Source organism: Thrips palmi, unplaced genomic scaffold (assembly GCF_012932325.1).
Source record: "Thrips palmi isolate BJ-2018 unplaced genomic scaffold, TpBJ-2018v1 HiC_scaffold_12, whole genome shotgun sequence".
NCBI classification, from domain to species: domain Eukaryota; kingdom Metazoa; phylum Arthropoda; class Insecta; order Thysanoptera; family Thripidae; genus Thrips; species Thrips palmi.
In genome coordinates, this window is record NW_023144623.1 from 8530084 (window position 1) to 8545839 (window position 15756).

The window sequence follows — 15756 nt, forward strand, 5'->3', positions numbered from 1 at the left end:
TAGAGCTCCCTCTTGTCTTCAGCTGGATGGCCTGCCAGCCGTGGGGCCTGGGCCGCCTGGGCTCAGTGACTTGGAGAAAATCGCTGAAGCCGTCGTTCTGCCCTCACGTCAATTGGCTGGTCAACAGCTGATTACGGTTTTGCCACGCCAATCCTCCCGGAGATTAGTCGCTCCAAGGGAACTGACAACTCGTCGTGTCGTCTCCACGATAACAACCGAGTTCATGTTGGCACCCCACCCCGTCCGCAAATCTGTCTTCTTCTTCTATAGTCCCCACCCTGAAATGCTGTAGAACTGTCACCGAAAATTTCAGCCCCCTTCCCGCGGGGAAGTTTTGGGAAGATGGATACTGAAGGCAAGTATATCGCTGGGCCTAAAATGATCTCAGCTGAATCGTGACCCCAAAGTACGCACCGGTCATACTTTTTTTTTCTCCCTAATTTGTCGTTTTTTGCCTGGTTTTATTGTTTTTGTTATTTATATCAATCTTAAAAGATTAGTTATTCACTGGGAATTGGAAGGGGCTGACCATTTTTCCTTTGACAAGTCATACACCTATCTGTTTACAATGTGACATAGAGGAACATAACCCTACTTACTTGAGCAACAATGGCCCTTTTCTTGTTAATGTCATGGTTAAAATTATTGTTATCAGCAAAATGAAGTGTTTCTTTGTTTTTCAAAGGATAAGAATTGAAATTAAGGCTGTTTCTCCTCACACGGCCTTGTATTCCACCTCCCTGCTCTCCTTTGTGCCTTTTATGGCAGAAATTTGAGAGAGTGGTGTTGAAAACACTCATGTAACATTGCTCATACTTCTTCAAAATTTATGGTTGTTTTGATAATTTGACGAGTTTTCGTCAGCTATTTCATAATAATATCATTGTGGAAATTGATACTTTTTTTTCTTTAGTACCCGTCATGATATTTTACCTAATAGTTTTATTTTATTTTGTGGTTTTAGCTGACAAAAAAGACACGGATATGCTGTCGCAAAAAGAACTAGAAGACTTGGAAGCCATCCATCGACGATTCCAAGAGCTTATGAGTGACCCTGAAAACATAAATGAAGCTGCAAATTTTTTAGTGGAAGATTTAATTGATGAAATGACTATAGGAGTGGTTTTTGAAGTTCACCGGTCAGCAAAATTAGGGGTGCTGGACCCTGAGGCAGATATGTCTGGAGATGATATTAGCAAGTGAGTGTTTTATGTCAGTTTGCATAAAATAAGAAAATATTGTGACCTGCTGACCTATTGTGCTTCTTTTATGTCAGGTTTAAAATTGTAGATGATCCAGGCTTAGATGTATTTGGCCAGCCTCCAGTTATTAAGAAATTCCAAGACTGCATTTGTCCAAGCTGCAACAGAGGTCTGGCTGCATCAAGATTTGCTCCTCATCTTGAGAAATGTATGGGAATGGGCCGTAATAGCAGTCGAATTGCTAGTCGGCGAATAGCAAATAATAGCAAGGAAACAAGGTATTTTATCTTTTTTTAACAAAAGCAATAACTTGTTATTTACTTTTTTCTTCGATGGACCCATGAAAACCTGATGCAGCTGCCAAAACCTCCTTGAGTCACTTCATAGTATGTTTACAAATCCCATTGTCATTGTTCTCTCTTCTTTTCTAGCACTATTGTTAGTGAAGATGAAGACGACGAGTGGACCATTGGTGGTGACAGACGGAGAAAGAAGAAGGATCGGAGTAATGGCACTTCCAAAAAAACGTCCAAAAGTGTGAAATCTGAAAAAAGGAATGGTGATTCCAATAATAGCTTTAGCTCTGTGTCTGAGAGTCTAGGTAGCTCATCTGGCAACAGTTCATCATTTGATGCTACCAGTGCTGCTCTAGAAACAATGCGTCCTGAAGAGCGGAAAAATTTGTTGTCACACATATGTGGTGTAGTGTCAGAACATACACGAAAATTATGCACAAGGTCTCTTCGATGCCCTCAGCACTCTGATGAACAGAGAAGAGCACTTAGGGCATCTGTTCTTGAGGATGAGTCCAGTTTTCAATCTGAGATACAGGTGAGTACAGTTCTGAACCCACCTCCATATTGATATTTTGATGTGTGTTCCTTAAGTGTATTGTGCTTTCTTTTTCTATGTACAGGTAAATGTGGAATCTCTAGGCTTGGACCCTGATGATCTTTTGGGTGGTTTGGGAGGAGGTGTAGGATCATTAAGTGGTCTTGGTATGAGTTCCTTAAGTCGAGGAAGCTGGGAAACAGAGCGGTCTAATGCCTCGTCCCCTGCCGACTCTGTTTCTGTGAGCTCCTCCACATCAAGCAAAAAGCGTGAGAAATCAAGTCCTGGAAAGAGTGGCAGTCATAAAAAGAAAAGTAAACATTCATCATCTCATGAGTTGTGAAATTTATGTTTGTAGAATCCAATTTCTTTTGAGTTGTGAAGCATCACTGATTATCTTATTGTTGGTGTATGGTTGAAATCCACACTTCCATATATCTGCTCTCTTGATATTCATCAAGCAGTGTTTGCATTGTATTTGCTGTGATCAGGTGGGAAATCCTGATAATGGAATGCCCATTTTGCTAGGATGATAAGATTAGATTCTGATAAATAATGGTTGGTTCAGAAAAAGAAAGCTGAAAAAATGAATATAAAATTTATAGAAATTTGGCTAAAAGTCATCATTGTAGTGAAGTGCATATTTAGTGAGTGCAGCTTTTTCTTCTGACTTATTTTATTTTGAACAAACAGTTTTGTTGTGTTGTCCATTGTTTTTTTAACAATATTGAGATTTTTTTTCTAAATGAAACAATCTTTTGGGGAGGGTGCGGGTAGAGTCTTTTGGTTGGTTTGTATTGAATGCAATGTGAGTTTGTTGAAATTGGTAACAATACTGGATATTGTAAACTTTTCAATTTTAAAAAAAACTCTGTTGAGGTGGTAGTTCAGGGACAAGCCTGCGGTCTTCCAGTTAAACTGCACGAGCTTGGTTTCTAGTTAGTGTGATTTTACTGTCAATAGCCAAACTATTCAAGTTCACATAATTTGAATTTTCCTCTATTGTAATTGACCCCTAAAACGCGTTTCTTTACATGCTACCATGATGCTGTAATTATTTCATGTGCGTTGGATGAAAATCCAAACTTACTTTATCTGGGAATTTTTTTGGTGGGAACCTTAATAATGTAAAATCCCTAAAATCCTAATACTGCTTTCCTTTTAGATGTAACTTGTGACTTTTCCCTTCCATTCAACTTGAAAGAAATATTGAAAATTGTCTGTTATTTAAATGTAGTACCTAATCTTGTAGCAAAGAAGTAAGGAGAATGACGGTCATTGCAATCCTGAAAAGTGCTGTGTAGTCATGAGAGAATAGCATGGTTGATTTATTATGCTATACTCTCATGACATATGTAGTTTTCTTGCAACAGTAAGAAGTTGTAATCATGAGGGAGTGTTAGTTGTGTATACTGTACTCTTTCTCACCTTCAGTGATAACTGCTGTGTGAGGAAACCAAGAGGTCTTTTTTGATTTCTTGCGGATACATTTTATTTCTTACAGGGTCTTAATACTAATTTATGAAACACTAAGTAGTGTACCAATAATGGAACCTTTATCTCTGATGTTTGATGTAGGGGTAGAAAAGGCTGTACTATTGAACTGAAGTCTGCCAAGTATTATCTATGTCTCTCTGAGTTTGAAAAAAGAAAATTATATTAAAAAAAAAAAAAAATAGAACTTTAGTGGACACTACAGTTAGAAAATAAAATCATTTTCAATTATGTGACTGGACACTACAGTTAGAAAATTAAATCATTTTCAAATATGTGACAAACTCTCATATGAAGTTAATTGTCCACACTGTATGTTTGTTTCTAAGTCTTATTCTGTATGCAAGAACTTGCATTTTTTTACACAAAAAAAATGTAGAGAAGAAGTCTTTGATGTGATTGTATTATGTATAAAACTAAGTTGTACATATTGTCAAGTCTATACTAATTTATGTACCATGTATCATAAGGAATGAATTACATTTAAGATTGAAAGAAACCATTGTCATTTACTGAATCAGATTGATGACACAAACATCCAACAGAAGAGAAATGAAAGGAAAGAGTGATTTTTTTTGTAAGCACCTTTGAATGCCATGAGTGATCGATGATTTTTTTTAGTGACGAGAGAAACCTCGGAGGAACAAGCGTAGTGAGCTGCTTGAAGCTGACGGAAACAGATCTACTTCAATGACAACATTGCGCTACCGTCACACTGCGTCAAATCAATGGATAAAAGAAATGAAGGGTCCTAAACTGGATTATCGCAGACACTATGCAGCGGGATGTTCAGATAGACAACGGGACTCCTTATACCTAAGCCTCGAGGTGAGAAAAAGCATGGAAAAAGTCAGTCGTACAGTTGACGTGTTGGTACACCTGGCCATCACTGAAAGCCGTCAGGAAACTATTATTTTCGCCCAAAGTTCTTTGCCATGCAAGGGTAGTGTGCCAGAGTCGATTGTATGCACCGCTAGTAGCCTCCTGATGAACCAATCTTCACATCCATGCGATAACTGTAGCAAGGGGTAGAAGTGCTAGAAGTCCGAAACTGCAGCTGCTGGTGGCGCCTCCTAGCGGCCAAACCTCGCGCTGGCCACCGTGTAAAACCCTGGCCGAACATTATTTCTCGCCTCATAGCCAGCCAGAACTCCCCACCCTCTCTCCCGGCGTTTTGTCTTTTCTTCCGTTTCCCCTCACGCAGGGAGTCGTCATCATGGTGAGTTCGTGGTCGGGTGTATTTATGGCCGAATTTTAATTGAAATTCCGTTTTAAAGTTAATATAAGTCGAATGCGGCCCTAGTTGACGACCCACTTTATCCTAAATTCGTGTTTCGGTGTACGCGGTTGTTAGATTCTGAATTCAGGCGGGTGGATTGTTTTCTGGTTGTCGTGCGGCACCACATGGCAGTATTGTGTTTCGACATTTGTGCGCGTTACGTTTGGACACTCTGGTTAATTTCTTAATCACAACTTGAATGAGCCCTTTTTCGTCTACTTTTGCGCCCATTTGTAGTATCTACATTTTAATCAAGTCATTTTAGTCGTTCCATGCTAGATTGAGGTTAAGTCAGCCATTGTGTTGTCTTCGGGCGTCCACCCGCACTGGTTTCTGCGTTGTTTGGGCTTTGGTTATTTTTGAACCTTCTGTTACTCCAGTTACCCAGTAAAATTATTTTAGTGTTCACATCACATATTTGTGAATTGAAGCTCAAGCCCCTCTCTTGGTTTTCGGCTTGTCCCGTCTACCGCTAAGCGGGTAGTCATGTGTTTCCTCTTGTAAGCTTGTTCTCTCGTTTTTCAGCCACCCAAGAAGGACGCGAAGGGAGCTGCCTCCAAGCAGCCCGCCAAGACCCCCAAGAAGAAGGAGGGAGGAGGTGGCAAGGCCAAGAAGAAGGTACGTTGTCAGTCAAGTTGGGCCTCCATGCTGAGGTGTCGCTGATCTCTCATAATACATAAGTTTTGCTGGATGTTACGCTTGTGCTCAGGTCTATATTTATTGTCATGACTTTTCTGTCAATGATCTATGATGGCATTTTCTTCCATTTGCCTGGATGCTGATGACAGCGTCAACTGACGAAATGAAACTGATATCAATCATTCAGAATCAATTTCCTTTAGATGTTGTTTGTGCACAAGCCTTTCTTTGATGATACTGTGGCTGTCCCTCACTGATTGTTGATGACACTTTATACCACTACCCACTTCTGATGATAGGCTTGTGGTCTTTGATATTCATTGTGTTATGATATTTTTGTCATGATCACTGATGAAACTTTTGTTGCCTGGATGCTGATGACAGCAAAAATGATATAATGAGCCTGAGATCATATGTGTAATATGTAATTTATTGTAATAAGTTTCCAAGCCTTTCTTTGATGATACTCTTATTTGTCCCCTGACTGGTGATGACGCTTTATACCACTACTCACTTCTGATGATAGGCTTGCGATCTTTGATATGTTCGTTGTCTTAAGGCCTATACTTTACGTTATTAATTAGTTGACAATGATCCCTGATGAAACTTTATTGCCTGGATGCTGATGACAGCAAAAATGATATAATGAGCCTGAGATCATGTGTAATATGCTATTTATTGTATGTAGTTCCCAAGCCTTTTTTTGATGATACTCATTTTTGTCCCCTGAATGGTGATGACGCTTTATACCACTACTCACTTCTGATGATAGGCTTGTGGTCTTAGCAATATTTTTTGTTTTTACAATGATCCCTGATGAAAATTTTATTGCCTGGATGCTGATGACAGCAAAAATGATATAATGAGTCTGAGATCAACCATTAACGTCATTGTATTCATTCTGCAAGCCTTCCTTTGATGACACTCATGTTTGTCCCCTGACTGGTGATGACGCTTTATACCACTACTCACTTCTGATAAGCTTGCAATGTTTGCTGTACTTGTTGGCTATAGGCCAATTGACAATGATGTTCAAATATTTTTCTGCTTGGATGCTGATGACAGGAAAATCGACAATGAGCCTGGTTTACAACCTTGTTTCTTTCTATTTGCAGAAGTGGTCAAAGGGAAAAGTCCGTGACAAGCTTAACAACCAGGTCCTTTTCGACAAGGCCACTTATGATAAACTTCTCAAGGAAGTCCCCGCTTACAAGCTCATCACACCCTCTGTTGTGAGCGAAAGGTTAAAGATTCGAGGATCTCTTGCTAGGAAAGCCCTTGATGAACTTCTCCAAAAGGGTAAGTTTTGCATTAATTGAATGCTGTTTGGTTATCATTAGATTAGCACTCATTAAGTTTTTCTGTTTCTAGGTCTGATTAAACAAGTTGTTCAGCATCATGCCCAGCTGATCTACACCAGAGCTACAAAGGGAGACGATCCTGCGTAATTTTACTTTTCTTTATATACGTAATGATGTTATTTATTAATAAATAAATATTGTCATTGCCAATCGTCTTTCATTTTATACCTTCCCCTTGCCCAATTCACCGGTCAAACAATACTACCTTTAATACATCTAAACTTGCAATGCAACCCATTGACCCTTTCTAAGTTCTAACCAACTGTGAGAAACAAAACAATGAAACTGTGACTAGACTTGTGTGAGAAGCTCGACCCTTCAAAGCTAAGCGGGTCCCGGGGGTGAGCTGTGTGCCTTGACTGGCAACTTCACAAAGCGAAAAGTACAAAACAGGATCGCAATTAGTTGCCTCAGCTTGGGCATCTTCCGAACAACTCTCTCCCTACTCTGTTGAACCCCCTAAATAGCTCATCTCGGGAAAAGAGCTCTGGGAGCCCTGGATGGGCGTCTTTTTCGACATGTTACAAACGCATCCGCATCTGCTAGAGGGCGCTCGGCACGGGGCGTGGAGGGGGGCGAGGGTAGGCCAGGGGTAGGGGTGGAGGAAGGTGGAAGCCAAATAGTGTTGACCAAGCTTTCGCTTGGTATCAAGTTTTCCTTAAACCCTGTAAATCTACTCCGGGATTCTGAATATTAATTAGTTGGATCGAAAGCCAAGGCCTTCGGCCGCTTCGGTCGTCATGCCGAAAGCGGTGTCTCCATTCAAAAGCAGCTGTTGGCTTGCATAAAGCGCAAGCCAAGCCAACCTAGAAGCCGCTTCGGGAAATGCCTAACCAAAACATCAGAGACACAATGCTTCCCGAATCCGGTCTTCTCGGAAAATACTTCCACGAATTGTTTAGGATCTGGCCAGAGCAACAAAGGTGTGACAAACTACGCTTAAATTGTATTTGCCGTAGTTTAACTAGTTTTGTTTACTTAAAAGCAACTTGTTTATCTGACATTTGACAGATGAGCTGCCCAAAGCTTACATTTGTTTGTTTGTATTATTATTTGATTTGTAGTCTGCTGCATCCGTAGTTATACTTAGCAAACCTCATTTGGATTCTAGTTTATGTTTTAAGCCAACATAAAAAAAATGTTCCCTCCACATTTATTTGAATTGATCTGCGATCAAAGCATGCGTATTTGTTTGCACATTTTAAAACCCCTTTCCCCTCATGTCATTTCCAAGAGGTGGCTGACAGATTTGCCACAACACACACCAAGCCCCAACAATTTGGCATGGCAACATATGTCAGTAAACCACTGTTTAAGCCCTTAAAGAATCGAAAAGGGATTCATGGTTGTTGACACTGGGACACTCTTCCGTCGGCCCATTCATGTTTGTTTGAGGTTTCTATTCAATTAAACGTTCGAATGAAAACCTTTCTTCATTCATGGAGATACGGCCTTGATTCAATTTTTGCACACATACAACATCCATTGCACATATCTTCTCTTCTGCTTCTAGGAGGCGATCTGATTGGAAAAAAGGCAAAAAGGGAAAATTGACCAGAGCTAAAGACAAAAGGAAACCCTCGGTCAGTACTCATGGAGCTTAAAAATAAATGAGATCAGCCAAGCCTAGCAGTGCTGACATAAATTATCCGTAAACGATATCTGTAAATTTAATCTTCATCTCTCTTCTATCCATGTAGAACTTTGGGCCATATCCCAATTACTTTGCTGTGGAATATGTTGACATAGCTTCACTTGGAGGCCCACCTGAAGTAGAATTACCATGCAATGCATCATGGTTTGCAATATTTGCAAGTATTCGCCAAGCTGTACTGGACCGATGGATGAAGCGAGCAACACAAATTTACCTTGCCTCTTCTTCGAGTGCACCACCTCTAGAGGGTTGCAGTGATGTTGACAGTGACCTTGAAGAAGTTGGAGATCACTGCCAGGATGTTGTGCAGATCCGAGTGCCAAAGGTCTGTCATTTATGCTTGATAAAAAAATAACTTAAAACCAGCTCATTTCCTTCGTAACTGTGAAGATACTTTTCTGTAGTAATTTTCTGCTGTGCTGTATGATGATTTCTTGTTTAATTCTTTGTGGTCATCTAGGTGGTAGACATTGGATTGCGAAGTGTTTTTGAAATCATCAAAGAGAGCCGGTCATCACACCCTATTTTATGTACCAAAGCCCTGTTTGCAATATTAGACGTTTTGCAAGGTCAACAACCAGATGGCTTAAAGGGAGAACCATCTGACATCATAGGTAGGTACACACTTTATTAAAAAAATAATTTACTTGGTTTACTTGTTAGGTTTCATAGTTTATATATCTTGTTTCTAGATCCACTGTTTTGTCTTCTGCTGGACCTTGCCACCTCTCATGGTCCTGAGCCTGATGCTGCAAATGATGGAAGTCACCTGACTGCTGTTGCTTGTGCATGCCTCTTGAGTCTTGTTGTAGTGCGAGGTGACACGGGCAAACTGCTCAATGCTACGGGGGCACTGCTCATGTGTCCACGGGCACTGGCCACACAAAATATTCAGGTCCTGATTTATTCTTATTTTCATCCTACTCATTTATCAACTGAGGGAAGATCAAAATGTTTAACAAGCTTGTTTTTTTCAGATGCCACTGGTGATGACAGCATTGCAGCGAAGTGTTCATGGTGTGCTATTGGGTAAAGTGGCACGACCCGATTGGCTCACTCATGGAGTTCCTGAAGCTTCCCATATTGATGACTTTGTTGTGAAAATGAGTAAAGGTAACTTAAAAACTTAGTACAAGTTTTACACTTTTAGGGTATTTAGACCAAGCTAGTTAAATATTTGTTCTGCTGTTTCAGATCTTCTTGTCAGCCCTTTAGTTCCTAGATCAATGGCAAGTGATGGCGAATTTTTGTACCTGTATACTTCAAAAGGACTGCTGAAAATTGGCTCAGGGTATCGAAACACCATGAAAGGCCTTATTTATCAGCATGCTACCGATTTTTTCCCAGATGATAAAGGATGGCTGGGATATGCCAATGTTAGTATTTCTATGAAGAAGGGAAACATTGTATATGCAATGTCTCACTGGGTAAAAATTTAATGTGTTTTGTTTCCATTCTAGGGCAAGCTGTATTTTAAAAGAGCCAGTAAAAGGAGTCTTGAGCTGATGACTGTTGACCGAAATGGGTTGTATGTAATTGATAAAATTTTACTAAACCATCGTGACTTGGAAGCAAGTGTTTTCTTTTCAGATGGAGAGAGTCTGGGAATGATAACATCTGCCAAAGATGTAAGAATAAATTTGTATGTCCCTAAAAAAATTATTTATAGTTGTTGGTTTGGTGTGATTACCATGTTTTCTATTCACAGGATGGATTTGTCGTGAGAATGCTGAACCCTGCATCTTCACCTGTTGTATCAATAAGTGAGCTCCCTCTGAAACTAGCCAGAAAATGCCTGCATTTTCATGGAGCTGCTTCATATGATGACGACTCCAAAAATCATGCCTTGCAAAATGCATATGAAGAAGATGTGGTGGCCATTACTGCAGGAAAAGATTTTGGACTTATCAGGACTACTATGGGTAAGGTGCTGTATTGTGGGAAACCAGCAAGCCTAGGCATCAAACAGCCAGGCCCGAGGAGTGGGAAATGGATGGAATTGCCCATTACAAAGTCCCCAAAAATCGTGCACATTGCTGTCGGCCACGATGGGCTTCATGCTGTGCTGGTGGCTGAAGATGGAAGTGCATTTTTCACGGGCACTGCTCGGCGTGGGGAGGATGGTGATCAAAGTAATTATTGCTTAGTTTTATTTTATTTATCAGTAAGTCTACAAAAAAATAATTTGAAACAATATAATTGGAAATTTTAGGTAAAGCGCGCCGCCAACCAAAAGCTGTCAAGCCAAAAAAGATGACTAAAGTTGATGGACAACATATCATTTATGCTGCCTGTAACAATGGAACTACAGCTGTAATCACAAAAGAGGGTGAGCTCCTCATGTTTGGAAAGGACACCTCTCATTGTGACCCTATCACAGGTAAATAATCAAATAAATTTAATAAAACTTTCACTTAGCTCATTTGATATAACAAAATTTTGATTTCCATTGCTCTCATAGGTCATGTCTCAGAATTGAAGGATATCCCAATTGTTCAAATAGCTTTGGGCAAAGCACACGCTGTTGCTCTCAGTAGCAAAGGGCATGTTTATACTTTTGGCATAAACAACAAGGGGCAATGTGGACGGGATTTTTCCCATGGCAAAGAAGGTATTCTATCTTATCTGTATTTAAGACCTTTTCGTACATTTTTCTATTTTTAAATTTAATTTTTGAATTTTGTTTTTAGCACTTGCCCAGGCAGTGGTGGCCATGGAGACTACGGGCTCAGAGGATGGGGACGACGACGACCTGGATTGGGAGGACATCATGTGCTCTCCGGGGAAGCACAAGTGGCGCCAGGAAAACTGCATGGTGTGCACCGTGTGCCGGGAGTGCACTGGCTACAGCATCAGCTGCCTGAGCAGCATGAGGCCGGACCGGAACCCTGGCCAGTGAGTAACACAGTGACACCGAATATTGCCTTTTCGTGTTTTACAATACCACTTACACTATTTCCTGTCTTATCCCAGGGAGTGCGGATGTGGAGAGGGTGACTCTGGGTGCGAGGAGTGTGGCTGTTGCCGCATTTGCGCCAGAGAAAATATCGACAACTCGGAACTTGCCATCTTGGGGCCATCGGGCGCAGGGGACATTGCCGGCATGATGCGCCTCGACCTCATCTTCAGAGGTGCGTGCTACGTGCCGCAAGCGAAGGGCCTTCCCTGCGCTATTGCGAAAAATAATTCATCTTTCCTTATTCCCTGTAGGGTGTCACGGCAAGCGGCTTCAGGACCACCTTCACCAGCGCCTGGAAGAGCGCAAGCAGAGGCAGCAGCGCAAGGCGGCTGGCTCCAAGCACGCCGTGCACACCGTGCCCAAGCTCAAGACGGTGGCGGGCTCCGCCTCCGGGAGCGGCGGCAGCAGCGGCAGCAGCAGTAGCGGGGCGGGGGCGGCCCTCGGCAGTGCCTCCGTGGTGGCGGCGGCGGGGGCGGCGGGGCGGCGGGGGCGGCAGCGGGGCCGTCGGCGCCGGGCAGCAGCCGCGCCGCCATGCACGGGCCCCTGAAGGCGCCCTGCTCCCCGTTCCGCGCGTCGCCGCTGGCCGTGCACGGCATGCAGAACCAGGCGGGCTTGGGGTCCAACTTGGCGTCGAACATGGCGTCGAACATCGCAGCCAACTTGGCGGCGGCGCGGCCCAGCCTCGACGAACCGTCCACGTCCGCGGCGACGGACAACGAGCGCGACGCGTCCAGGGCCACCTCCCTGCCGCCCACGCGCCTCTTCCTGCCCATCGAGAGCCCCGTGGTGCAGATCTCGTGCGGCCTGCACCACTCGGCCGTGCTCACGCAGAGCGGGGACGTGTTCACCTTCGGCGACAACCTGTACGGCCAGCTGGGCGTGGGCGACCCCGTGGCCAGGAGCGTGCCCGGCATGGTGCGCCTGCCCTTCCACGCCGTGCACATCGCGTGCGGCAGCTACCACACCGTGGTGCTCACGGTGCGCGGCGAGGTCATCACGTTCGGCAACCACTCCAAGGGGCAGCTGGGCCGCCTGGCGCCCGTGCCGCTCAGGAAGGACGCCAAGGCGGAGGCCAAGGCCGAGGCCAAGGCCAGGGCGGACTGGGCGTGGTACGCCACCCCGGAGAAGATGCCCTTCATCGGGCCGCGCCACGGCCGCAGGGCCACGTGGGTCGGCGCGTCCGGCGACCAGACGTTCCTGCGTATCGACGAGAGCCTCATCAACTCGTCCAACCTGTCGCAGTCCACCGTGATGGCCAACAAGGGCAGCATCATCCTGGCCCCCACGGACATCCCGCCCGCGCACTCGGCCTTCAAGTCCCTGGTCATTAACCGGCGCGACGGCAACTGCAACAGCTTCGCCGGCCCGGAGCAGGTGGAGTTCGCCAACACCATTGCGTGCCTGGACCCGCTGTACAACGTGGTGTGGTGCTACCAGCCGCAGAACCACGCCATGGTGTGCTACAACGTGGTGTCGAGTGAGACCCGGGTCCGCGAGCCCCCCATCCTCAGCTCGGAACTAGCTCTCCCGGTGGTCGCCAACTGCTTCGTCACCAGGGCTCAAGCCGCCCTACATCTACTGTGCTGTCTGGACACTTTGACGAAAGCCCATGAGTTGAACCTGGGTGTTTGTGAAGACTCTATCGACAAGACCAGTCAGCAGGCCAAGGTTTACAGCAGGGAAGATTTTTCTGCGGTCAGCCGGTTTGAAAGCCATGGGGGTGGTTGGGGATACTCTGCTCACTCCATAGAAGCTATTCGCTTCATGGCTGATACGGATATCCTTTTGGGCGGCTTTGGTTTGTTTGGTGGCCGAGGGGAGTACACAGGAAAGATTAAGTTATTTGACATTGGCATTGAAGGAGGAGAGCAGGAAACAGATGGGGAGTTGTTGGCAGAAACAGAAGAAATTCCCTACGAGTGTGGGCCTCGCCAGAAGTACCCAATGCTGTTTGATGAGCCAGTCCCACTTCAGGCTAATCGCTGGTACGTGGCCTGGGCTCGCATCAGTGGGCCTTCAAGTGACTGTGGATCCAGTGGCCAGGGAATGGTGACTACAGAAGACCAGGTCATATTTTATTTCAAATCCTCCAAGAAGTCCAACAACGGCACTGATAATAATGCTGGGCAAATACCCCAAATCCTGTACCGAGTGGTCACTCCAGAAAATCACACTCCAAATCGCCAAGTTGATCTTGCAGAACCAGTTTACATTCTGAGTCGAGATTTTTCTCGGGCTGTCAGCAAAGAGTGCTTTGAATCTCTCTTGGCTCTGCTGAGTTGGAGCTGGAACACCCTTAAGGTGCATCTCATGGATGTTTCTGGACTAGCACCAGGGTCAACTGCCCAAGCAGCTGCCATGATTGATTTGCGACGTTTGGTTTATATAAGCCGAGGTAGTTTACGACTACTTTGCTCCTTCACCAATGAAATCTACCCAAACCAGGTATCAACGAAAAAACTTGTCCCAGAATCTGTGGTTCTAGCAGAATGCATCGGCGATGTTCGAGCCCTGCTACGCCAAATTTTATCTGATTCAATGCCTACTCTTGCTGTAATGAAGGGATCCAAATCCCGAATTCCTGCCTCTGTTCGGGCTCTACCATACTCCAGCATGATCACCAGCATTTTGGAAGAATGTCACCAAACCTTTGTCTCCTGCTTCCATGCGTTTTACCCAACTGCATTCCTGAAGTGGACTTGTTTGTGTGATCTCCTTGCTGCGTCTGACCGCCGTGTTCCTGATGAGACAAGCAGTGATAGGCTGCTTAGCGCAGTTTTGGCTGCATTGTGTAGCCCGACCATTCGCCTCCGCTCCACTTTCCCCATCCTCAGTTCGTTCTTGGATGCAGCTGACTCTTCCCTGAAACGTCAGCTGAGTCCCTCTGACAACACTGGCTTGCCCATGATGCCTTGTGTAGACAGCCACCACTATCCCATTCTAGTGGAACAAATGAGCTATCGTAGCCAGGTAAGTAATGCCAACTTTTGTCGAAAATAATAAAATTAAAAGGATTTATTCTGTAAGCTAATATTGTTTAATTCTCATTTTCAGTTGGAAAGCTGTGACCTGACCAGCACCTGGGCTTACAGAGATGTTTTGGAACGTTTACTTGATATGGTCAGCGTTCCTGTGCGTCAAGAGCTGTGCCAAGAAAGAGTTTCATACTCCCCTCAACTTGTCCTGAACTGCTGCAATTTGCTTGCCCGTGTAGTGGCAGAGCTAAGTTGTCAGTCGAGTGGTGGTGATGAGGATCTGGAGGGAACTTGTGGTCGAGTCCTGCATACTACACCCTCAAGATTTACTCGGACCAACCAAAGTCGTACTTGGAACACAGGAAATGGATCACCAGATGCTATATGCTTCTCAGTTGATAGATCTGGAGTTGTCATTGCAGGTGTTACTGTGTATGGTGGAATGGGAAACTATGAGTATGAGCTGGAACTTTTGGATGATGTAAGTTCAATGTTTACATTGTTAGCAACCATCAAAATATTCTTGAAAAAAATTGTTCCTTCTTCTAATTTTTAAAAACATTTAATAGCAAAACAACTCTGGGAATGACCCATCACACACACAGCGATGGAATAGTCTGGAGTTGACTCGAGGAACCTTTGGTCCTGATGATTGTATTGGAGACATTGCTGAGCTAAAATTTGATAAACCTGTAACAATCAAGGTAGTACTTTGTTTTCCCACTAATCACCATTATTTTATATTTTTCTAATTTATAGTTTTCTATTATAAAATGTGCTGGTTGGTTGAATTTTCAGGAAGGAGTGAAGTATGCAGTGCGGCTTAGAAATCATGGTGGTCGCACAAGCAATGGAGATGGTGGTCTCAGTTCAGTGAAAGGTCCCGATGGAGCAACTTTCACATTTTCTACTTGTTCCTTAAGTTTCAATGGTACCACTCAGACACGTGGGCAAATTCCTCAAATACTCTACTATAGGTTGGACTCTATACAGTAATAATATTTTAAAATGATAATTATTGCTACAGTTTTCTAATAAATTTATTTTTGCAGCAACCCACAAGATTCTGAAAACCAACAGTCCAGCAAGGCCTTACTTGAACTCCAAGCCCGCAAAGCCACATTGTCTATGGCATCAGCTATTGTGCAACGAGTTTCAGATTTGTTGTCACTTGCTCGAGAAAGAGCTGAGGACATGTTGGGGACTGATATTCTTAGTAATGCCCCCATAATAACAACTCTAATGCCACTTTGCATTGCTGATATAAGTTACCTTGCTTTGACAGACCCCAGGGTAAGAACTGTACCATGATTTTGATATGCCTCTTGTCCGACTTCATTGCTGACCAAATCTAATTCCTTG

The 15756-nt window shown here is 43.9% G+C and overlaps 3 protein-coding genes across 4 annotated transcripts in view; all 3 read left to right on the plus strand.

Annotated features, from left to right (window-relative positions):
* Positions 1–20: 20 nt before the first annotated feature.
* On the plus strand, positions 21–4026 carry LOC117640163 (ataxin-7-like protein 3). Of its 2 annotated transcripts, none has more exons than XM_034376444.1 (5): positions 21–355; positions 965–1199; positions 1277–1480; positions 1634–2033; positions 2119–4026. In XM_034376444.1, the coding sequence occupies exons 1-5, from the start codon at positions 343–345 to the stop codon at positions 2374–2376; spliced, it is 1110 nt and encodes a 369-aa protein (XP_034232335.1). In that variant the 5' UTR covers positions 21–342; the 3' UTR covers positions 2377–4026. The 2 variants fall into 2 exon arrangements, with proteins under 2 accessions (XP_034232335.1, XP_034232336.1); XM_034376445.1 differs by having other exon boundaries at positions 23–406.
* Positions 4027–4593: 567 nt separating this feature from the next.
* Positions 4594–6956, plus strand: LOC117640165 (40S ribosomal protein S25). Its single transcript, XM_034376446.1, has 4 exons — positions 4594–4746; positions 5332–5424; positions 6561–6744; positions 6817–6956. Exons 1-4 carry the CDS (start codon positions 4744–4746, stop codon positions 6891–6893), a joined length of 357 nt encoding a protein of 118 aa, XP_034232337.1. The 5' UTR covers positions 4594–4743; the 3' UTR covers positions 6894–6956.
* Positions 6957–12201: 5245 nt separating this feature from the next.
* The window catches only part of LOC117640307 (E3 ubiquitin-protein ligase MYCBP2), a 171444-nt gene continuing 167889 nt past the window's right edge, over positions 12202–15756 (plus strand). The window contains exons 1-5 of the mRNA XM_034376709.1: positions 12202–14389; positions 14474–14875; positions 14964–15098; positions 15193–15371; positions 15447–15687. Of these exons, the coding sequence (XP_034232600.1) occupies positions 12332–14389; positions 14474–14875; positions 14964–15098; positions 15193–15371; positions 15447–15687 (3015 nt within the window). The 5' untranslated portion in view covers positions 12202–12331. The remainder of the gene's footprint in view (positions 14390–14473; positions 14876–14963; positions 15099–15192; positions 15372–15446; positions 15688–15756) is intronic.